This window comes from Labrus mixtus, chromosome 6, assembly GCF_963584025.1.
Source record: "Labrus mixtus chromosome 6, fLabMix1.1, whole genome shotgun sequence".
NCBI lineage: Eukaryota > Metazoa > Chordata > Actinopteri > Labriformes > Labridae > Labrus > Labrus mixtus.
Genome location: NC_083617.1, coordinates 7194753 through 7220221, shown reverse-complemented (window position 1 = coordinate 7220221; position 25469 = coordinate 7194753). Strand labels below are relative to the sequence as shown.

Genomic DNA, 25469 nt, shown 5'->3' with positions numbered 1-25469 from the left:
CTCGGTCCTCTGGTGGGCTTTATTTTCTTTAGCTTTTACCGATAGAAAGGACACACTCTCCTTCCCCTCTGTCCCCACCTCCCTCCCTCTTTTTCTGCCCCTCTCGGTGAGTGACTGTCTGTGCTCATGCCAAAGCAAAGAGCCACTTCCTCTTGAAACTATCTGCTGAGACTGTTAGGAAAACATAGCTGAGGAGAAACAGACGCTCACACGCGTACATCACATTAAAATGCACACAGAGGTACTCTCACTCATGAACTCAATTAGCTGTTTCAGCTGATCTAACATGTCCAAATGCGTTTTTTTCCCGACAGTTTCTGCTGAAGTTCATCCACATTAAAAGATGATTGCTGTTTATTTCAACTTGGGTCTTTCATATTTTTGGCCATAAGTAATCATAGAGGGAAAAACATCAGACATGTTGAGTAGGTATAACCCATCACACAGACGATTTCTTCTGACATAACACTCGGGTTGGGAATCAAAAAGAGTTAGCATGGTCTATTACTGTCTATCAGGTCTGCAAGTCCAAAAAGAGGATCGACTGAAAAACTGCTTTAATTTTCACGTCTCCACCCTTTATCAGAAGCTTAAAATTCACCTTGAGGGACATTGGGCACATATTTCAAGGTAAAACAAGATTGGGATAACTCAAAAGGTTATGTAAGACATTAGTATTCAACCGCTTTAGCATTTAGGGTGCACATTTCTGGCTAACTTCCCTGGTAAACTAGACAACATCTAACATTTGCAATAAGCCAAGTCAGCATTTAAGGCATGACTTTCTTGCTAATAAGTATGCTGTAAAAGCTAATGTTAGCATTCAACCATCTTCCCATTAAAGGTATACATTCCTATCTTATCTATCTAATATCTATTTTCTATCATACCATGATACCCTATTAAAATTGTAATGTTAGCTAGCAAATGTTGAATGCTAACATTAGATTAGCTAAAGGGTTATCCAATCCGAAGCAGAACTTCCAGGTTCTGTAACAGCTTCTTCCCACAGGCCATAAGACTCTTCAACACGAAAAAAGAATCCCTCCATTCCCCCTCAAACCCCCACACAGGACTACCTCACTGGACTGTAAAATACAATATAACATACATCACAAATGTGCAATATATTTATCTGTATAGTAATTTTTACCCATAGCTTTTCTTTTTATATATATTTATATCTACACCTTATTTTTCTATGTAAATACTTGCTGCTGTTTTTTTTATCCTGCACTACAACGAGCCAAATGCAACGAAATTTCGTTCTTATCTGCACTGTAAAGTACAAGTTTGAATGACAATAAAGAAAGTTTAAGTCTAAGTCTAATATGTTGTTTTATCTTTTAATATGGCCCATAATTGTCTCCAATGTCTTTCCATTTCAGAATAATCAGAAAGAATTGAATGTTTTTTTTGGGATTTTGTTTTTGTTCACAAAACTGGGAACACAGCGGTATGACAAGCATGTGAGAAATCAGCTGACATATAAATACTGTGAATGTGCGGTCAAGTAAAAACTATGAAGTTGGTTTACAGGTAAACATCAGGCAGTTTATTTCATGTAATTTACTCCCAAACATTTTCCTAACCTGTAGGGTTGTTTAAAGCCTGCACTGACATCCAAATGCTTGTTTTTCTTGCCTATTTTTGGAGACATTACAGCGGTACAACAAGCTCCACTAATGCAATGTTCCATGCTCTTAGCAATAAACTGAGTAAATAAAACATTATTTCAGAAAGGAATCATGGCAAAACTATGCAAACAAGACCCAAGTTGTAATAAAATTAAATTATCCTTTAACTGATGGGAGAATTTGATTTAAATGAACTGTAAGTAATGGAAAAAATTATGCCGCTGCATGGCTGCAGGAGGATAATTAAAGAAAAGAGGAAGAAAATGATAGGTGTGAACGTTTACAAGCAACTCACCTGGGATGAAGTACTGCTCTTTGGCTGTGATGGAGAAAAAAAGAGGGTCGGATGTCAGTGAGGTCAGTCTGATCTGCATAGCTGTGGTGATGCTATGCTTCAGAACAGTCATATATAAAGCTTATATATGACGACACATGACTCAACGTATATGACAGTTAAACAGAGAAGCCTTTCGACTATCTCTGTGCATGGCAGTGTGGAAAAACTGATGTTAAAGGTCGGTAAATATTTGGCTGTTGCTAAGCAGGAGTGAGAGGGAGACAGTGAGAAAGAAGTAAAAAAAAAAAAAAGAAAAGGACAAAAAAAAAGAAGAAGGAGAAAAGAAAGAGAAAAACACATGGACTCTCTTCTTCATCTGGTCTAGCCCAACAAATGAGGCCATAAAGAAGTGTGAAACCTCAGCGATGCAGAGTGCCAGACAGCGTAGCACAGTGCATAAACACAGTAGTGGGCACAGAGTGGAGGGAGAGGAGATGGTGGGCAGGGATAGTGCAATGCAGAGGGTAACCTGAGCCTGGCAGAAAGCAATGAAGGGGGGGGGGAGATGGAGGCTGGGATCAAGGGGAGTCTGAGATTGGCAGAGGGCAGAGAAATGGTGGGCACATACAGAAACTCTAGCTCCCATACCAGCCTGGACTGGTGATCTCAGCCCACTGTGGTTTAGTTGTGAAACCAGACTCACAGTGCGGTCATATGGAGATGAAATGGAGAAACAATGAACGATTCCTCCTTCAAGTTTATCTGGGGGCAGATATCGATTAAGGGACACCAGCGCAGCACGTGATAGGCCGCATAAAACCTTTTGCTGGGAATGATCACTCATTAAGAGTGGAGGGAACAATGCAGAGATAATAGCCACTCCGGGTGGAGTGAAAGAGAGAGAGAGTAAGAGAGAGACAAATGGAGTTAAAACAACAAAGCCTGTCTGAAAGATAAAGAGCCCCAGAGGGAAGAAGGAGGGAGACATTTGGAGACAGCGATGTGGAGCCGCCGGCCTACCGGAGCAGCGGAACTTCTTGCTCTTGATCTGTCCAATACGTTTGTTTGCAAGTCGGCGTGGGCTGGCACAGCGAGCACCGCTGGTCTCAATGGGGTTGGAGCGCAGGTAGTCAGCCAGCCACTTCAGATTACAGTCACAGATGAATGGGTTCTGGGCAAGGTGACTGGATACAAAAGAGAGGGAGGGGGAGGGGGAGGAGTGGGTATAAAGGAAAGAGGGAAAGGAACACATGAGAACTGAGGGACGAATAATTTAAAAAGACAAGTAATGTTTTTATGTGTTAATAGGTGTACATGAACACTCTGGGTTCAGTGCAAGGAATACCATAACGAGTTTTTAAACTAGCAATAGCTTAATAATGTGACAAAAAAGTGAAACATTTACAGTAAAAAACGTTTTTGCTTCTGTGTCAAGACTTAGATTAGAGAGTCAATATCACTCTCATGTCTGTGCAGAAAGAAACAACAACAGCAAGGATTTGTTGTTTTATTGTTTATTACGCCAATGTGTGCAAACTTTTAAACAGTAGCTAAGTTTAAAATAAAGACTGGAAAATGTTGAAGAAGCTATCATCGCTAAGTCTGCGACAGAGCTGCGATAGGTAGCTGCTAGTTTGAAAATGTGCAAAGCTAAGCTAACTAGCTCCTCACTTTAGCTTTGTACTGGAACAGATATTGACAAACTGTACTCTAACAGTGCTTTCAATAACGATGCCATATGAATTATGTAGTCAATTTCAACAGACAGAAACTCATTTTGACATGTAAGCACCAGCCAACAGGTGTCTTGTATATCTTGTATTTGAGTTGACAATGTTTTGCAGAGTGTTTAGTGTAGGGTCTGAATTGATAACCGCTTCTGGTTTGACTTGTTTATTGGCAAAGAAAAATGGAGCAATTCACGTAGACAGAATTGGTGGTGCCTGGGTAACAGTGGTGGAAACACTGGGCGTGGTTGGTCCTGTTCTTGATCTCGATCTGGCTGCAGAAGCTGAGTGTGCGTCCGCATGTACGTGAAGATGATAGATTTCCTCTTCTCTCTACCTCATGATCCCATTCCTGTGTTATTACACAGACCTGCGCGTAAACAACTCCTGTGTTGGCTCATGTTTTATGGTGACGGCTTGGTATGTGTCAGAGCGTGTACAGTGCAATGTTTATGTGTGTGTGTGTGTGTGTGTGTGTTGACTCACAGGGTCTGTATTGCTCGTAGTGAAGTGAAGGTGCCCTTGGCGAGGGTTTGGATCTTGTTGTCGTAGAGCGACAGCAGGGAGAGGTTCTGCAGGTCCTGGAAGGCGTTGGCGCGAACGCAGTGAATCTTGTTGGCATTCAGCAACCTGAGACAGGGGAGAGAAAAAAAAGAGGGAGCAAGAAGGAGGAAAGAAGGAAAGGAGGGAGGGAAGCAGCCTGTCAGACTTTCTTTATGTATTCATACATTATGCATTCCATGTAGAAAACTGTGCACAGGTACAAAGTTTATTTGAAGGTTATGACTCTTTTACAGAGTGGGAGTTCAGGATGCCTGGTATTCAATGTGTGTCTGCAGAGTATCAGCACTGTGTGTGTGTGTTCTTACAGCAGTTGCAGGGCGTAGAGGCCGTCAAACACCCCCTTGGGCAGGTCGGTGATCTTATTTCCATACAGAACGCTGGAAAATCAAAACACAGACTTACTTTAAACACCCAATATGACAACCAAGCGGATATTTATGCACAATCTCAGCTCCAGGAGACTCACAGAGAGTTGAGGGAGCGCAGACCCTGGAAGGCATCGGGAGCAATCTCTGAGATCTGGTTGTTGCTCAGGTCTCTGCATCAAAGAAACAAAACAAAGCCAAAGAATTAGTGTTGGAAATAAAAGATTTAGACGAGAAGTATTTTTCCAAACAGACACTCAATATCAAAACAATCTTTCAAGGAAATACTGGTAGCTAAGAGAATGAGAAAAAAGTTTGTGTGTTTTTTCCAGTTGCACCAAAGGTCAAGGAAAAGCCCTTTAAACTGATTTTAAGTAGTTTTAACATATTGAGTTTAATTCTGATAAATATATGGTCTGTTAAATCAAACCATATCAGCAGCTGGAAGCCTATTTCTATATTTCTGCTGCCATGGGTCAAATTCCAACAAAGCATTTACAGCATGCAGACAGAAAAAGCTTTTGTTTACAATTTCCAGTCTTGCAGAAAGTGGTTGTTAGCCAGTACTCAATGCCATCTCGGCGACACACTGACGAAAAGTCGGGTTGAATGTAAAGTCTCTGCTTGTTGATTAAAAGTAAAAAGGAAGCAAACTAAGTTTGAGCTGAATGACGAGAAGTTCCAGCTCTCTCAAATATTTGATGGAGCGTCCCTTAAAGGGATTTGATGAAATGAAGCGGATTTGAGTGTTGCAGCCAATCAAAACATTTACTTGTGTTATTTGTGGCCTATCAGGCAGCGGCAGTGAGTGTGTGTGAGTAAAAATGGGGTGCAGGGCTGAAATCCAAAGCGAAATACAGTAGACTGCCTCTGAACACAGCCTCTGTTAATAGGATCCACAGGCCTCTCCCCACAGGATAACCACTAAGCCTGTGTGTGTCTATGTGTTTATGTCTGTGTGTGTGTCTGTGTGAGTAAACGCAACATTAAATGAGGAACAGTGGGACAGAAAGAGAGAAAGACAGATGGAGAGGGAGAGTTAATGGAGTATGTGGACTGAGCTGCAGTCGACTGGATACCTTTGAAGGAAAATCATCATGTGGTGGAGCGGAGGGATATTTTCTCATTTGGGGGTAACAGTTAAATAAGTACCCATTTGTCTTCTCGCAAAGGACTGAGGTTTCCTGGAAGCGAAAACGCAGAGAAGGAGCCAACATCTGCACTGGTGTGTCTGTGAACGCAGACACTGGTGTGTTTGTGTGTGTGTGTGTGTGTGTGTGTGTGTGTGTGTGTGTGTGTGTGTGTGTGTGTGTGTGGGGTGTTAGAGCATCCCTGTCTTAAGGAGCAGTTCATGTGTAGGTCATCCAAACCAGGACAAGGTGACAGAGAATGTGTGTGGTTGGCATTTAAAGGGAGAGGAGGACATGCAGGGTCAGAGGAGGCATTGCACACATAGCTGCACACACTACAAATAAACAAACAAATACACAACAGCCTAAATATAACTTTTACTTACCTACCATGTCTTATTATTCTATCTTCTGGACACAATATGGCAGACAAACTTACCAGTAAGTCTAAAACATACATATGAACATCTGTAGAGTCTAACCCGGGGGACTAGCCATATTCATTATGATGTATCCATGCTGTCTACGCACACTGTGTACTGAGGCTGTTGGACCCAGGACACGCTCGCTGGGCCGCTGAGGGCACACAGCCAGCTGAATCAACAGAAGCACTGCGGGTCAGCACAGACATGCGGCCACACATTGTTGTTTCTAAATGCAGAAACGGCAGCAGAAACAGTAGCGGGTCATGTGTGTTTGGAGGGCCAGATGGGGGAGAGCAACACGCTCTCACAGCTGTTAAATACGGTTTGTTTATGTTCTATAAATATTAAATGAAAGGGGGTAACCTTTCTTCCCTCATATCATCGTAAACCTCTTTAGTTTCTGGCTGAGGTCGGAGGAGTTAAGCTTCAGACGACTCAAATTTCTCTTTACTTAATGTCAAAACTTGTAGTGCCTGCTTGTAATTGCCTCCACAAAGTAAAAGTTGTACATTTAATAAATAGAATTCAATTATTTTTGTGTAAGCCAATTATGCATTACTGAATTACTTGTGACCTTAGGGTCAGGAGCACTACAGTGAGATAGCAGCTGCTCAATGCATTGGTTCATATTTGATTGACGTTTTATTAAGAGACGGAAGATAATTCTTTGGCCTATTCTGATCTCTGATTTCTGAAGGGCTGACCTGCTGAGCTTTCTTTAAAGAACTATAATTCACAGCAAAAATCTACTTTTTGTAATTTTTCTTTTATGGAAATTAAATTACCGTATTTGTTCATAATTAAACCTCACTGTTATTTAGGCTTACTGTTTATTAATACAATCTTCCAAACTTAACAGGGTTACATAAGCATCTCTCATTCTTATGTAAAATAAAAACTGCTTCACTAACTTCAGCTGCATTCTCCCTGACTACTGAAGGAATCAAGAATTACCCGACTAATGGCTACTTTTGGTGACTATTTCATGAGGCTAGTGCTTTCAGTCTCTTACCTGTCTGCTTCTATCTTTCTCGCTGCCTCAGTGAATGATACTTGAGTTGTTTCTACAAAGAGTTTTGATCTAGTTTTGGATCCGTTCATTATCAATATGCAATCATTAAAAAATATTTCCTGCAAAATCTCATGGATGGTCAAGATTTTAAGTGCACACCCACGTGTTGCTCACATAAGTGTCCAACTATAACCAAAGAATATTATGGGAATATTCATTGAATATTATTTTCATGCACTGAGCTCCCCCAGCAGCCTGGCACAGAAACCAGCCGGTCACCAAGCACGGGTCGAACAGGCTAAAGATGGGCCGGTCAATCAGTGCACCTCTACTTTTATTTATTCGACATAGGGCTCATACCTAGAGTCTAATTATCCACATTCTCTGGGTTCATACAGTGACATAAAAAGGAAAAAATAAATATGAATTTAAAGACCAGGGTTAGAGAAGACACGATAGGACAGCAGAAGTTGCATTAAGCTCAATTTCTGTCAACATGAGGCAAACTTTTTAATATTTGGGATATGCTGAATCTGCCAAACTCAATCTGGCTCTGTCATCATCACTGTAATTGTAATATTTTCTATAACACCCCTAAAGTTTGCCTTTAAACTGATTAAAGTAGTGACCGTACTTTAATACTTGTGAGGTCTAAGATTTTTCTTAACTCTTACATTAGAGAGTGGTTCACAGATTTGAAACTAAAAAAATGTGTAACTTTTTTGTAGGAAGAGATATTAATTTCCCTTTAGATTTCGCCTGCAGCTGCTTCGGTTGTCGTGTGCTCTGTTTTCACCTCATGTGAACTCCTAACTGTCCCTGGAGTTGGACGATAAAACTGTGAGGAATCCTTTAAAAAGGGCAGAGAAAAACTCCCTGACCTTCCGTTTCCTCCGTCTCTCCCTGATGGCTATGTCGGTCAGGCTGGGTGGTGTTGGAGTTGTGGGTTTGGCTGATTTGGTGTGTGTGCTGGCTATGTGACCGGACAGCTGGCTGGATGGGTAAAAACAAAGTCTCAACTACCAGCCGTTCACTCCCAGAGAGAGCGGAGCCTCAGTCTTGGTCCCAGCACATCGTCCCAGCCGCAGTTTACAGTTAGCCAACGCAGGAACAACACAGACTGGACACAACAGCAGCCAGGGGAATACCAGTGTGTGCAGCAATGGAATATGAGAGCTGTTATTATGCACATGTAGCATCTGAGTGCTTGGTTTCCATGCCACTCCAAAAGTCTGAGAACAAGATTCTCTTCTTTAGGCACAGACAAAATAAATACTTCATGCTCCTTAAAAGTGGAACGAAGAGACCTCAACTTCTTGTTCTCATCTTTATTATTTAGCCCTGAGGTGTGTGTGTGTGTGTGTGTGTGTGTGTGTGTGTGTGTGTGTGTGTGTGTGTGTGTGTGTGTACTGCTGTACTTACATCCTACGCAGCTTCTTGTAGGGAGAGAAGGCTCCAGGAGGAACGGACTTAATCCCATTTTGCTCCAGACGTCTAGAGAAAAAGAGAGGAGAGGAGATATAATCAGTTAACCAAACAATAGACTCCTCCATAGCAACAGAGCATCGTAATCCTACCATTACCTCTGACCCCTTGTGATTGGCCTGATTATATTAGCGGAGAGATCTTTTCCCCAGTTGTAATCGGTCCAGGCGCATCGGAGTCATAACATCCTCAGAACCAATAAACAATCTGAATACTGAAGTGCTTTGGAAAAAGGGCAGCGGGGGGAAATGTCTCAGCGTGTTGGAAGGTGTGAAAGCCTTAAACTTAAAGACATATTTCTTCTCACTAAAACATTTACAGTGTCCAGCACTTATGTTCTCATACAGGTTCCTGAAATCAATAATGATCTCACTTATACTTGGGAAATCTGTCTCTATATCCTTTGGGTTTCTGCAAAGTACACACTGAAACATACGCAGTGTTATGAATATTGCTTTTTTTTTTTTTTTTTTTAGGTTTATGTTTTCCTGTGAGACCGAAGTGGAGATGACAAAGAAAAACTGTCAAAGTACAAGGTGGACACACAGTCAGACATTTAGAAAGAAACACAGTCACAGACTCTAATCAGTCTCAGATGGCTTTGGGGAAACAGACATCTCTAAACCCCATTAGTGTGGGCATGCATGTCTGTGTCTGCTGCCGGCCCGACTGCTGCTGCTCAGGACCCGGCTCAGTCCCAGACCTATTCCCTGATGTGGCTGGCAGAGGGCTGTTTATCTGCAGGTCAGTTCACAGCTTTTAAAAGTGTCCTTAACAAGGCTTAGGCGGGGCCTGGAGGGAGCCAGCTGTGGGCCTGTCTGCTTGTCCTACCAGGCTGCAGAACAGGAGGCAGCAGCAACGTCAGAATCTAAAGATCATTAAAGTCGTTTTTTTGTCACCGCAGGAAAATAAGAAAAATTCAAAAATCTTCAAAACTTCTTAGCAGACGGAATCGTGTTGATAGATTTAAGCATCTAATTATGTGGGACCATTATCATATGATTAAATTATATTCGGTAATTAGAGACATTATGAATTCATTACATGCCTTTCAGCCCCCTGCATTGCTGTGTTCATGGCTCTTAATTGGTGGTGAATGTTTTGTCAGACTTTAGAGATTCAACTTAATTGTCATTGCACAAGTACAAGTGTGCAGTAACAGCCTCAGATATTGAAGAAGAAGAATACAAAAATCATTATATACAGGATAAACAGCTGGGGAGAGTATGAATAACTATGGGTCCATGTATATATTAACCACAGCCCTCAACACTTTTAAGTTTCCAGATTTATCAATCAGAGACTTTACCCTACATATTGGTGGACTACATTTGTGGAGCCATTCAGCGTTCAATCAAAATCAGCCTTCAGCCTTGAATTTCCACTAGAAAATGTGAAAAGTAGTCCTTCTTGTCTGTGGCGTCAGAAGCTCAGTCTGTAGGGACTTGGCTTCAGAACCCAAACTGCTAGGGGGCGATCGTCTATGTGCGGCACCCTCACTCTGACGTTTTCTCATTAATGCATGTCCATAGGATCCTGTTTGTGTGTGTTGATTTCAGACCTATGTGTGTATCATGTTTGTGATAATGCCCCCCTTGGGCATTAATAAGTATATCTTCTTCTTCTTCTTACATAATAAAGCTCTGTTGTGCAACATACTGTTTTTTAATGATGTCCTCCTTTTCTTTACATCTTTAATATTCTCAAAAGTCTTTCCATTGACTGATTGTGTTTTTCAATGTATGAGTTCCTTTCTTTTGAAGTGCTACACAAATAAAGTTATTATTAATGGAGGCATGAGCCTGTTTGAGATGAGAAGAGGACATCATCTTAAGATCTTTAAAAAACTTTGGCATACTGAATGTTGTTGATGGATTTAACCATCAGAATGATGTGATTTATTTGAGGAAAACTTGATGATGATGATCTTCAATAACAGACATTGTAAATTTACAACATGCCTCTAAGGCCTCCTGCATGTTGCTTTTATGTCACTTGATGGGCGGGGCTTCATGTTTTGTCAGCCATAAGCCACAACCACTTAACGGCTTTCAATCAGGAATCTTTTCTCTATCAAAGAGTTGTTATGTTTGTGGCACAATATATGATCCACTTTGACATTGGTATGAGGCATAAGCCTGCACAAAGTTCCTTTAAAATAACCCAAAGATCATTTCAGTACTTTTGGTCAGCTCAGGGAAACGTGGAATCTTTAAATCTCCAAAACACATTGGCAAAAAAAAAAAGGTCTAGTTTTTGTGATTTATTGAGAGATAATTTGCATATATTGTACATAATCAATTAGAGACATATCAAATTACTGCATTCCTCTAAAGCCCCTCTGCACTGCTGTTTTTACGTCTCTTCATGGGGGGTGATTGTACTAACAGGCAACCTTTTATTTATGTAATTTCATATTGTGGGACCCTTTTCCCATGTTTAATTATTTAATTATAGTCTTTCCATATTTACTTCATGCCATGCATGCTGTTTTTGTCTCTTCATGGGGGGCGAAAGTTTTGTCGAAACATTAGCCACAGCCACTTTACAGTTTCCAAATTTTTCAATCAGGACTCTTTCCCCCTTCAAAGCAGTGGCCTAAATTTTGTGGAGCATTATAGGAGCGTAATTGACATTCCCAGGATAGCAGTGATTCCAGACCACAGATTCCTGCGGCTGACATGCTCTCTCAGTCTGTTTTTGTCTGCCTGTCCCAATGTGTCCGCGGGTTTACAGCAGAGTGACAGCGCTGTGGTTCCTCTGCCCTCACCATGCCGCAGAGCGGTGGGCCAAGTGGCTTTAGCGACTTCTCTCATCAACCAGTCTGTGTGACTGGTCCAAACCAGTCTGGCTCTCTGCATGCTGTTTGTGCGTACATGCCAACCAGACATGGGAAGTTATGGAGTACAACTTCTTGGTTACTGTTAAATTTCGCAATCCATACAAGTTTTAATTTCTCTTAGAACTTTTTACTTTTACCTTTAAATTCAAACAAAGATACCTGGACTTTTTCCTCTAACATTTTCAAAAACAGGCTTGTCGCTTTTTTCTTTTATGCATTTGAAGGGAATTATCCATTTTGTTGTGGGCAGCCTTTCTAACATAAAGACTGACGAGAAGCCTAGTTGATAGGACTGAAATAAAAAAAAGATGATTCCCTGTTGTATATCTATCAATGCTGATCATCCATGACAGAACGTCATAAAAGACAAACAAAGCACAAAAGATGGAAACTCAACCGCATGAAAGAGGCATTCAGTTGACGCAATATCCATTACAGTTATGAGAACTTGTAGCTACATAGATTAAAACCAGCAGCCACCTCTTTTATTAAAGACCTGACGCAACTCCACCGCCTTGTCTGTTACTAGACTGACAATGAATTATGTTGAGTCAGCATTTCCAGTGTGATGGCTGCTATCGACTGGCTTCAGAACACTTCTCCAGGAGTGGATGAGGTCAATGAGACTACATGCATGTTTTATGCGTTATACAGTGTGTGGACGAAGTAAACCATTAGAGTGACGATACCTGCAGATTCAGAAAGACAATCTGTCGAACTGATTTGCAAGTTAGAGCAAAGTAAATGTTGCTTTTTTAAACATATTGATTGTTTTTCATTTCATTTTAAGTTAGTATATTGGTTTTTAATGTAACTTGAAGTTATAATGGTTTCTGTGTTTTAGTTTTTTCAAATCTGTTGGAAGGTTAAGTTAGCTTTTCACAGAATCAGCTGATAGGGCTACTTTAAGTGAATACATTTAAAAGCCTGTATTTTTCCAGTTGTACTTCTGCAGAAAAATGAAATCAGAACTTGTACAACAAAAAGCTTCTTTTTTTACACAATAATCTGTTCTTATTCTTCACTAAAGAATGTGCTCTGTACTCTGGTGTGTGTCAGCATATAACAAAACCCTCTGAGCCAGACAAGGAGACACAAAGCCGTGTGACAACTTTTTGTCGCTCCGCGCAGATCGATATGGGCAAGCGACTTAATCCCTTCAATCTACAAAGGATCTGCTCGGTTCAATCGACAGAGAGAAAAAGAAACAATCTCAGAGTCGGCAATCAATGGTTCCAATCCAATTTGTCCAACTGAACATTTGTATGTGTGTGTGTTTCTGCGTGTGTGTCTGAGCTGGTGTTTGTGTCGGCCCAATCAATGCTTTTTCATCCTTTTCATTAGGGCCTGAGCATGGTTTTCATTAAGGGGAAACACATAATGCCTTTGGGTATTCACCCGGCGAGTGCGTGAGTCAGAAATGGATGGCAGGACCGCCGTAGCAGCAGATGAAAGGCAGGGGGGGATTTTTATGGTAGAGTTCAGATATTGCAGACAGAGACTACGGTGCATAATAATCTGTTGTGGTAGTGTTTAGCCTAACTGAGCCTGGCCTCACAAGAGAAGGAGCAGTGCCGAAAGCAGCAGCCATAAACACAACACTGGCATTCATTAGGGGAGAGCGGGGCAGAGAGGTTGCAGGTCTCCGATTTGTTCATAATGAGAGCAGCATGTGTGTGTTTGTGTGTACGCAAGTTTCCCAGTGCCTCATTAACAAGGCATTAGGCTGGCCTTGATACCCAGCAGCCTGCCTTGCTGTAATTGAAACTGATTTTATAATGAACTTCAAGTACAGATCAAATCTGCTGCATTAAATTACTGAGAGGAATCCCCCCCTTTACGTTTTTTTTTATTCCTCCTCTGCTGATCTGTCTCCTCCAACCCGCCTGTGGTGAATTGGCAAGCCCAGATAGAGCAAGAGAAATGTGGAGGAAGAAAAAAAAACAAGAGAGGAGGAGTTAAAGTGGCGTTGTGGGAATATAACCTGCAAGGTCAGGCTCTGATGGGCAGGCCAGAAGAATGTGCATGATATAAGCTAGTGTGTTCGACCCCGGTCTTGTAAAAGATGAATCAGAACAGAGGAAAATTTATAAGCAGGACACAGTTAAGCACCAATTAGAAGTGAAGGGCAGGGAGACTTTTAAAATGCCATAACTCATTTGCTGTGCAGACAGAATCTACTGTCTATAAAATCCTGTGCACGGCAGAGCGATCTTTCAGCAGCTCTCCCAGCAGTGCTGCCCGCTGGTTATTGAGCTCATAGATCAGATCAGACCCTCAGTGCTTCCCAACGTACAAAACATTTCAACTGGAGGGCATGTTGAAGAAATGAACAAACCGTAAGGAAGGGCAAAAACTGAGATACAAATGTTAAATTGTTAACATCTCAAAAGTCAATTCATGGCCGTTTTCATGCACTCTTGAAAATGTCTAGAACATTTCAGACGGCTTGTCCCGGAAATCTTCCTGAGTTGCTTGATTACACGTACCTCAAGCTTTCCCTGATGGATTTCGGGGGTCGAGGTGAGGTGGGGTGGGGGGTGTTCTCAGGAGAAAGTCTGACACTACAATGGCAGGTTTTGCCTTTATATCAATGCTAAATGTAATTGGACGAATTCAAAGTACAAACAAAGAGGATAAAAGCACCTACTGGGGAGCTGAAAACATAATGAAGCAGTTCTATTATGTACATGTAGATTGCATCATTCCCAGGATATAATGCCATCAAACCTGCACGCTTGCTCACAGTGACTTTTTTCCATAAATATGTCCTGCTGCATTCAGACTTTGGCTCACCTCGACTTCTTGCAAACACTTAACAGGGAGGCTGTTGGCAAGAAGTTAGGGTAGAGTCATGGTGAAACATTTGGTGAAACAGATCCAGCTCACCCTGAAAATTTCTGGAAAGTGTCAGGACTTTTGTGCATGTGTGAATAGGGCTTCTGCTATTAAAGATGACTTTGAAAGTATTTGAAAAGGAGTTATTAAACAGTAATGAAACAGAGTTAGATACATAAGTAAGTGCGACCTTCAGGAATGGGATTGGTTGTTTCAATGTAGTTATTTCTGCTGCCTGTAACCACAGCCTTCAGCTTGGTGTCAGCAAAGACTTTTACACTGCCTTTGTATACAACTTTCAAGGCAATGATTCACAGTGAGGCATTTGTTTAAATAAAACAGGAAGACATTTTTTTTGTCAGAAAAGACAGCTAATGTACTGAATGTCCAGGACAAGATCAAGAGATGTCCAGATGATCAAGATGTATTGCTCTGTGCACAGGGATCACCAAAAGGAAAGAAAAACCTAAAAGGTTCTTATACTGTAGTAGCGTTAAACTGTTTCTTGGGTGGTCATTCAATCAGACAAGAACATACAGAAGTGGGAAGTGCAAGTCCAAATTAGGAAACTGAGCACAGCACAGCCCTAGAAATGGGTCAGGGTTGTTGGGGAACATGGGATCTGTGACTTCCATGCTAGCTGGGTATTTATAAACAGACCCCATGGGGAGCAGGAGACCTAGAAACTTGCTGTGTCCTCCCAATCACACACATGCTCCTTGGTAGAACATGCAATGCCACCGCTGGTTTTCTCCCTCCATCCTTCCCCTTTTCTCACAATGCATAAATTACGATGTTTCTGTCCTATATTATGCAGACTTCTGCCATGACATAAAACCCCCGATAAAGAGAGCACTACTTTGAAAAGTCTAGTCATGCATTCCTGGGAATTACAATAGGCTGATAGCATGTGGGCCGTAAACAGTTAATGCCCAGACAGATGTTTGAGGACTGATTAACTAAGGGAGGGATGTCAGCAGAGCGCTCACATGCGGTTCACAGCCATCTGAGCCGATAAGAGCATGCAGTCACTGTCTGAAGTCTGCCCCGTGTCTGCATGTGTGTCTCTTAGTGTAGCGCCAATGGATGGATGTCTCCCTGCTGGGTGATGCACGGTGAGAAAGAGCAAGCTAGAGCAGCATATGTACATAAAACATGCATGCTTGAATCTCACAGCCTTGTTAAACCCCTGTACGAACATTCACAGACACATGAGGAAACCTATACCCAGCCTTAATGTGCATATGCAAACAAATGCCCTGCGGTGCTTTTCTTCAAAGAACATTGCAGGTGTGGAGGTTGTGTTTATTAACATTTTTCTACTTCTGACTGAGAATTATTTACTTGAAATGACAACTGATGTTTCAGAGTTTAAAAAAATATACATATTGCTTTTGCATTTAAACTTTCTGCAATTCTATTTTACATCATCCAATTGATAAATGTAATTAGATGCATTTGGGTGACTTAACACGATGCAATAAGTGTTGTTTGACAACATCAAGTTTGGATGGGAAGTGCAAATAGAAAAAATAATTCAGTCCATGTATTTTCAATATTCAATGAATTTAAACTGAGATACAAGTTGCATCTTCTTTGACTTGCATTGCTTGTGCTAAAAGTGCACTTTTATGTGTAAATGTTATTTTAATCAACACTGAGTTTGCAGATAAAACAACCCTACATCATGTATGTTTGTCATGTACCCACAGCTGCTTCACAGTTAGAAGGTGTAGAAATGTATCACATGCAATATGAACATCTTCACATATTGTATCTCTCATTATTCCTGCAGTTATCCTGCCCAAATTAGTGTTTGTATTACATATTTTGTAAGGTTTCATTTTATGTCCTCTTGCAGCTCTCATATCATAGAACTTATTTCAGAATAAAATATATATACATATATATATATAAAATAAAAAAAACTGACCCAGAGAGAGAGCCAAGATCATATTTTAAATAACTGTGGAAGATATCAGTCTGAATATGAATGTAACATAGAACTGCAGCATCCCTAAGTTGTTGGTTAAAGTGCCTGAGAAGGTGACGTTAATGGTATTGAGCTTACACTTCAGCCATGGTGTCTGGCAGGTTGGCTGGGATGGCAGTGAGACCTTTCCCTCTACAGTCCACGATGTTGTTACTGCAGGTGCACATGGCCGGGCAGGAGCCTCCTCCGATGCTGCACGGCTGCAAGTTGGACGAGTCCTGGTGACCTGCAGTGAAAAACAAAAAACACATGAGTGAGGAAACAGCAGGAAGTATGATTTAAAGAGAGGGATATTCAGCTCCAACAGGTGTGTGAGCACAGGTGGATTTGTTTGGTTTCAGCATGACTCTAAGCAGGATTACAGGGTGAGATTGTTTGCCGGAGGATTTATGCGGTGACATGGAGCTGCTCCTGCACTCATGTGGAGCTCAAACTCTTCCGCTGCTGTTCCTGTTGTCAAACCTCTGTGCTTTATAAAGTGAATTGCAAATGAGCACTCATTCCCAGGGATGTTTTTGACATTGAGGAAGAGAAATGAAACATCCTGCTCCCTAATTTATTGTACAGCCTTGAGAATCGATGGGCAAGAAAGTAGGTTATCTATCAAAGGAGCACCACAGTATATTGAAGGGAGAAGAAGGACATGAATAATAGAGTTGGGGTGGCGATTGAAGGCCTCCCAATAACATCCATTGATCTCTCTGCAAATGTTCCTCCTGAGTCTGCGATCTCTGGGTGGAATTGGTGCCATTCTGCACATTCAGCGTTACAGCCCCCACCTCTTCACTTCCATTTGTTCTAAAACACTTCAACTTTTCAATTTGCATACAGAGCACACAACCCATCACGCTGTCTCTAGATACCTGTTCAAATAGCTGCGGCACTGTCAACGATACGGTGAAGAGCGGGCGCTCACATTACCAGGACGGCATTTTCGGTGTGTGTGTGTGTGTGTGTGTGTGTGTGTGTGTACAAGATGTGTGCATGTAAGCCTAACCCAGATAAAATGAATAAAACAGACTTTAAAATGGCCTCATTTACACAGCATTACTAATCCGGGTTTCAAACCATGAATATTTGATGACCTTCCTATCTATCGCTCAGCTTGTGTGGAAAATGTTGGCAAGCGAGAGAGTGAAGAGGGGGGAGAAGAAGACAGAGTGAGTGATGGTGAGAGTCGGTGACAGAGGAAGCACAGTTTTTTTTAAAACTCCACTCCCTAAAACAGGAAGAAAGATGGCTGCCAAACATTTTGCTTTACCATTAAATTACTGGCTACAGCTCTGGGAACATTTAGCTAAAACGAGATGTTTAAGGTTATGGCTTCAAGCATCCGGCCAATGACAATCAATCACCTGAGGATGCTTTGACACATCTGGGAATAAGGTAAACACAACAAATGGCAAAAAAAAAAAAAAAAAAAAAGCGTGAATCAACTCCCGCTCCACACTCGCTTCAACCCACATGATGTGAGGCTCTGTGATCTGGGATTGCGGAGCTTTGACAGATCTGGGATCAGGTGTAGGGCAGAGGAAAAACTCCCTTCTGATCTAACATGGCATATTTGACAGGTCTGGGATCAGGGAGAGTGCAGAGCACAGCTGGAGCGGCCTTAACAATGACAGCTCTCTGACAGGTATACTTGAGGTGAGGCTGTTTGATGTGCGCCCGTCCCCCTGTTCCTTCCCAGTGCTGTTTTCCCCATTATCTTATTCCCATCGGCCCTCTCTACCACCCTTTTCCCATCCCACGTCCCTTCTTCTATTTTCTTTCACCTTCCTATCACTCTCTCCTCTCCTCCAGCTGCTTTCTCTCACTGCTCTTAGCGTCCTGATATTCAGCCTTCTCGCTCCCATGTCTCTGCCAATGACTGTCACCGAACCCATAACCTCCTGTCCATTTCTCTCACAAGTCTTTACATTTAACCTCACTCCGCCTCATTTCTCTCATCATTATTTCAGAGTGTTATCCCTGGCGTCTTCCCATTTCTCTCTTTCCTCATATTCCCTTTCAGCACAACAGTTGGCCTCACCGTTTCTTTCCGTATTTTCCCTCTTTGTACAGTCATCTTTCCCTGTTTCCCACTACAGGACTCATATTTTATTTCAGCCCTCAAGCAACTTATTACTCATAGCTCATTTCAAACATAATATTTTGACTTCATTTATTATACCTTTGGAGCATTATTCACCACAATAGTCGTTCATTTTCTGTCATATAATCCAAAATTGGCATAAGCGGCCTCTTAGTTTCAGTTCCCTCTCGAATTTAATCAAGAGCTGCAAAGAGGGTTTACATGGACTTGTTTTGGTGGATAAATTCACAGCAGAGAGGATTCTGACAAACAACGCCCCTCTATCAAAGCTAGACCAAAGGATTTTGAGCTATTTGGATAAAAATGGGTTGCTGCAGATACTTGGGAAAAGCCTGATTTAACAAAATGAGGAAAGAATAAGAGACTTTTACTTGAATCCTGCTGTTCACATTTTTTTTTCATAAAGAAGATCAATTTGTGGTGAGAAAAGCTCAGAAACAGCTCTGGGTCGGAGAAAGTGGAAATAGAGAGGGAACCAGAATGAGCTGCTGGTTGTGCACTGGAGTGAGTTAATATTAAAAGTGTTTGCCCTCGAAACATAACTTTAAAATTATATTTTTACCCAGAGTTTAAATTATGAGCCTCGGATACTAAGTAAATATTCATTGCTTTTGAGAAATGAAATAATGAGCCCCAGATTTGGGCTTTGGACTGTTCAACTTGAGGTGATTTTCAGTTTTCTGGCAGATGAATTGCAGGAAAAATGTAATTGCAGTTAAAGTGTCAAAAGTGAGAAAAAATTACAAAATGCTGATGCTTTCCAGCCACACAATTAGAGTAATAGTCTTTGAGTCATGATGCCTGGAGTGTTTGGAGAATTTCATGATATTTTCGGACGACTAAATCACATTGTACCCAATTGTGTTCTTTCTGCCTCTTTTCCCTTTTTCTTCTTCTCTTCCGTCACAGCAGCACACCACCCCAAACCCCTCGCAGGTGGCCTGGCCTGGTCACAGCACAAACTACACACACAACCACACAGCACAGCACAACGGAAACAAAGGAAGAAAGAAAGGAAGAAAGAAAGGAAGAAAGAAAGGAAGAAAGAAAGAAAGAAAGAAAGAACGAAGTTTGTGTGTGTGTATGTGTGGGTGCTAGAAAGCCAGTCCCTAATGAGGCCTTCACTGGGAGTTCAAGCTCTGGTTGTTCATTCACTAGAGACAAAAATGGGAGAATGTATTTGTGTATGTATTTACTGAGAGGCAGGAAACAGCAAAAGATATTGTCTTCTCATTTTTTTTTGTCTTGCCCCAACACTGTGATCATTCTTGTAATAAAACCAACTACCCCATCAAAATTCTTATACAATGGAAATTGATCTCAGCATGCAAAATCTTAACTTTTCTGTTTCGGCATCCTACAAGTCCCCAAAGTTTCCCTGGGAGCCCCTTTCAAACTGGAACTGTTACACTCCCACGCTTTGACTTTCTTTCCCTGGGCGATGAATAGTTAATGATCTGTGCTGTCACGCCGTATGGCTGCGTAAAAATCACAACCCATGAAGAGAGGGAGGGAGACACACCCACAAACACACAAACGTAGACACAAACAGCCCTCGCAGCTGGTGTTGAGAGTGAGATGGCCTTGTGAGGGAGTAAAGTTCTCATGCTGTTTTCCCATTGTCCTGATATGATAACCTACCACGCCCACTCCCACATGCTCTTTTTGTCTCTCTCACACACATCAGGAGAGAAACAGTGAGTTCAAAGATAAATGATCCTCTATGTGAGGAGGTGAGAGGCCATGAATAATAAGGACGACTGAGGTAGAGGGGTATTGTCGTGTGTGTTTGATACGTCAGGGCATTTTTCCTGGCTCCGCCGCTATCTCCTGGAAGCTGGAGACACATGAAAGGGGCCAGAGGAGAGCCGTGGGGTTGCCCCGGGGGCAGAGGAGCTGTCAGGTGGCTGCCAGGTGAATGCACTAACACAAAAACACACAATGCTGGAGGAGGGACTGGCTCGGACAGGGGGCTTGATTTGATCAAAGAACTATGTATGCAACAAAAAGGTTGCCATTTCCTCACCTCTTTAGATGTTGCAAAACTAGCTTTGCTTTGTACTGTCCATTTAAATGACTAAATGAACAATATGCAAGATGAAATTAAATGTTCTTGTGGTATCTCTGTTCTAAAGCTCGGTGACTGTAACTCCGCAAATCTTACCTGAGCAGCTGAATTCGTGTTTCTGCACCTCTGCCACGTTGAGTCCTCTGAGCTCAGTAGGGGAAGTGCACTGGGTAAATAGACCGATTGTGGGCCTCTGTCTGAGCCACTGTGCCAACCAGGCAAGGTGACAGTCACAGTTCAGATTGTTGGAGTGGAGACGGCTGCAAAAAGAGAGCAAGAAAATCAACGTTCAAGCTTTTAAAGATCAACTCTGCCTTTCCTGCTATCTAAAACACCACCAGCTGGAGACACAAATAGCATAAGAAGTGTCTATTCTTTCCTAGAGCTCATCACATTGAATCCCTGGGGCGAAACTCACTAAATGATACGCTACATGGATGATTGTAAATGGCACATACTAAAAAAGAGGAACACTAAAGAGGCCTTTTCTAAACCCAATTTCTCCAAACAAGGCATTCCTGGAATGCTGCGTTTTTCCAGAATAGCTCCTGCTGTGGTGCGGTGGACCTCTGGAGCACGTATGTTAGCTTGCAAACCCATTTGCACAGTCACATAGTGTACACACAAACAGAAATGCTATATAATAATACCCCACTGGGAGCGAGGAAGCCCAAAAATCCACCACAAGAACAGCAGAGTCACGGCTCTGAGTTTCAGCAGGCATAATTGTTTTAATTTGTACATAATCTTAGATTTAGTAAGCGCATACAATGCACAATACACAATAGGCTTCTGGCGCTATTTGTGTCTTTCTGGGCCAGTTGTTGTAGTGTGTGCTTTAGATGGAGGGGATAATGGCCCCTGGCGTTGCTACAGACCCTTCTGTGGTGCTCTGTGGTTATGGCTGCCTCCCAACACTGCCTGGAACGACCGAATCTATCTGCTCTCATAGAGATCATGAGACTTCAGCACTTTCTTTTCTTTGAGTGCATAAATGTGGGATTAAAGTTGTTCAGATACTGATACCAGTACTGGAAATGAAAATGTGGGATCTGTATCGGCTAGTATGCTAGTCTATGGATTGATCCAATGCAATAATTTATTGGCCTTAAAAAAAAAACTTATTTTGAAAAGAAATAAATTCTTCTTCATCCCTTTACACCAGTACCCTTCGCAGCGAGTTGCACTCTGCTTCCACAATAGATTTACTATGGCTGCCAAGACATTGAAGTGAAGAAGAAACCAATTTCAGGAAAAATACCATGAGAAGATATCAAAATCCAATAACGGTGCAGTGCTATCGGATTGCTTCATTGGCTGTCCAACTTATTGATACAGGATTCCAAATTTTAGGCATTGTCGGAGGCCGCAAAGGATTCTGGTTTGGGCATTGGAAGCACTCAATACTTAACTCAAGAGTAACTTACAAGGTTCGAAGTTTGGGCATGTGATTGAAGCTAGAGACGGGGATGCTGCTGATGTTGTTGTTGTTTAATGTTCTGTGAAAAGAAAAGAGGGAACAAAGTCACATCATCAGCATAGCGGAGAAATCGCTCAAAACACGTACTTCAGTAAGAGTTTTGTTGTGCCCTTTCTCTTCCGTGCCCTCTTTATGATTCATCCCCCATCTCCCATTCTCTTCGTCTCTCTTTGTGGCATCCCGCTGGGAATGTAACACCTCATTCAACACAGATGGGAAGCCCTCACACCGCCCACGCACACATACAGTCAGGCATGCAAATATACACATATTCATGCACATACTAGCATGATCTTGTAGTTCAAGAAACACACAGAGCACACACACACACTTTTGACACACCCTCGAACCCTAGGCATCAGCTGCAGTGAGAGAATCAGGTCATTTCAATCAGCCTAATAACCCTTTACCATATTTCAACCTGCTCCCCCTTTTTTTTTTAGCACAACCTGTCCTCCCCCTCCATAAAACCTTTACATACAGAACCCATCAAAAATCCCCCCCTACCCTCTTACACCATTATGACAACCCTATCACTACATCTGCAATCCATCCACGCCATGAAAGCAGCCTTTAATGGCTTTTTTTGATTCCCCACCCCCTAAAAAACCCAACAAATAGAAAACAGTCTTTCACGGTGGAAATAACGAGGCTGTCAAAGTGCCTTTGTCCCCCAGCATGCACTGCTAGTCGACATTGTTTCAGGTGAAGAGGCCTGTGATTATGATTTTTGACAGGGGATGATTAATTGAATGTTTATAAAAACTCTATGAGCGTAGCCTCCAATGCATCCAGGGTGGAATGCTCACTTGAATGGGATTTTTGATCCAGGATGGTTGGAGCTCTGTTGTCAGCTGGGAGCTCGCCCAGGGGTGTGTGTGGTGTAGATGGAGGTGGAGGAGTGGGTGTGTTAATGTGATGGAGGGGAACGTTGCTGTCAACTGTGTGGAACAATGAGTTAATGGAGCTTGGTCTCCGTGATGCAGGCCCCCCTCATGAGGCCCACTGGGGGTATTTTGGCATAATAACCGGGGCCATACTAATTAAAGCTCTGCACTCTGTGTATACATTAGTTATGGTTATCAGCAGGGAAAAACAATATCTTAATTTAACTAAGTGGTTAAATGGAATTACACAGAGTAGGGTAGCATAATTTCAGATACTTACAGCACTTCCAAGCCTCTCAAAGCTCTGAATGCTCCATCCTCGATACAGCTGATGTGGTTTTTATCTAGCTGCCTATGAAAAACAAAGAAGAGAGAGAGAGTTACTTTGTAATCCAAGACACATACACAATCTTTCTGTCTCCCTGTGGGGTAGTTGTAATCATCGATACAGCAAGTAGGACACTGATGGACTATGGTAAATCAATACTGGTTTAGTCATCTCAGCTCATGTAACTCCTAGAGGAGCAGAGGGGGGTGATACTGAATGTTTATCTGCATTAATGCACCTCATAAATCTGTGTGTGAATGTGCATATTATCTGGTATGATATAAATCTCAGTTGCTACAAGCCATCTTCAGGGAGCTGCTAGTGTGTGCTAGGTAGTACGTTCCTTTAATCAGAGTTACAGACAATTCACTGAGATGCATACACACCAAGATGCACTTAAGGTTTAACATTTAGCAAGGGACATTTGGTCAGCCGGATAAATATTTTCGATTATTTTTCATGTTATTTGATATCATGTCAGCAGTCTTTATTGTTTGGTGGCATTCTACAGACCAGCTAATAATGAATGAGGTAAATAATTGTTGCTTGGTCACATTGGTATCCTTCCATACTCGTAACCAGAAGTACTTACAGGTTTTTAATGTCTGTCGCTCCTCTGAATGCTTTTCTGGGGATGGACTGGATGGAGTTCTCACTCAGATCTCTGTAGAGACAAAAAGAAGGCACTGGTTACACACACGTTAGCCTCAAGGATGGCTTAGTTTGGTTCAGCAGGGTGTGTACTCTTTGATAAAGTACCCTTTTATAGAAGCAAAATTAACACGTTTCAACAATTTCCCATGTTGACTTTGGATTTCCAGTGTTTAAAGCGTGCTTTTCAACCAGCAGACCTCACACTCTATCCAGTGTCACTCCCTCTTTGACCACACTCATCGGTGCAGAACAGAGAGCTCAGGGCAATTTTGTTTCTCTCCAGTGTGTGCCAAAACCCAGAGGTGTGGTACTGCATGGAGAGCTCTACTCACAATGGAGAGGTTATTTTACAGTGGCTGTATTATCCAGTGTTCACTCATGCTATAATGTGTCTCTCTCTGTGCTTTGACCAGGCTGTGGTGAGAGGGCCCAGCTCACTGCCTGCACACAGAACGAACAAACAAGCAGCGGGGCAGCATCCAATGAGGGGTCCTCACTGCCTTTGGGGTGGATTCATTTAGATGCTGCAGCACAAGGAACATTATATTTCACTATTATGTGTGTGTCCAGTGTTTAACAGTGGTTACAAATTAGGCATGCGTGTGGAAAGTACGAAAGGGAGAAAGGGAGGGTCAGATAGGAGAGGAGGGGAGGAGAGTGAGTGAAACACAAGTAGCCATAGTTTTAATTAGCAGGGTCTTTTGTCTGTCGTTTAAATGGTGAGCTAACCTCATTCAGAAAGGCTATGCCCCTTTTCTACACACACACACACACTAGGCGCAGGGGAACTGTAGGGCGCTGCAAGAGAGGCTCCTGTCTTGACACACACGCAAGGAGCTTCAACAGCTCGGACAGACGTAAACAGAGTACTTATGGTCGCCCATAAAGTGGCTGAAGCACAGCACCACAATCTAGAAAACTATGCAACACAACTGATCTGTTAGACTAAGATGACATCTGCTTATTTAATTCTAACGCACTTCACAGCACGCATTCCCATGATGCACACTAAAAGTATCCACACTTATAAAAACCCCATGGGGTAATGTTAAATGAGTTCCCAAGACTCCCGGGACACATAAGTCTCACATAATGTCCCCATTGGGTCATCATTTCCAGAATTTTCCTTCGTTTCAAACGGGTACAAAGGAAGGGAGCAAAAAGCACCACAGTGGTTGTGTTGTGCAATCTATCTAATGAATGGGTGGCTGTGCCTTTATGGTGCAGCAGAAATTAAAACAGCCCCCTTGCAAGCCATTGCAAATAAACCATAATTAAAGATGGGATTTGTTTGTTTGTTTTGTTCCTGTTTGATGTATCAAATCCAAGGCAACTGTTGCTCTTTAACAAAAAATATTAAAAAATGATTGATTTTGCTTGAATATGGGAAATAAAAGTATTTGCACAGTGAATGGTCCCATCGGGACCAAGCTGTATGCTTCTGGTTGCCTGTAACATGTTTGTGGTCGTGCTCCATTTTACAGCCTCATCCCATTAGAAGACAGCTGTGTATTTACCACGGCACTGCATGCTTAAAATAAGTACCTGTAAACATTGTACAAACGTATAAACAAACAGTCACATCTTAACCGTGTCACATTTCAATAGTGTAGACAATAGCTTTAGCTGGCTCTTCACCTCATAAAAAAGATGATATGCATG

General features: G+C 42.0%; 1 protein-coding gene across 3 annotated transcripts in view; it reads right to left on the bottom strand.

The window, feature by feature from the left end:
* slit1a (slit homolog 1a (Drosophila)) overlaps positions 1-25469 on the bottom strand; it is a 103118-nt gene that overhangs the window by 22161 nt on the left and 55488 nt on the right. For 2 of the 3 annotated variants that reach the window (XM_061039752.1, XM_061039753.1), the window contains exons 5-15: positions 23746-23817; positions 23106-23177; positions 21886-21957; positions 20555-20718; positions 16374-16521; positions 8560-8631; positions 4672-4743; positions 4511-4582; positions 4128-4271; positions 2935-3098; positions 1933-1956 (exon numbers count right to left, since the gene is read on the bottom strand). In XM_061039752.1, the coding sequence (XP_060895735.1) occupies positions 1933-1956; positions 2935-3098; positions 4128-4271; positions 4511-4582; positions 4672-4743; positions 8560-8631; positions 16374-16521; positions 20555-20718; positions 21886-21957; positions 23106-23177; positions 23746-23817 (1076 nt within the window). The remainder of the gene's footprint in view (positions 1-1932; positions 1957-2934; positions 3099-4127; positions 4272-4510; positions 4583-4671; positions 4744-8559; positions 8632-16373; positions 16522-20554; positions 20719-21885; positions 21958-23105; positions 23178-23745; positions 23818-25469) is intronic. The other variant, XM_061039754.1, reaches the window with a different exon arrangement.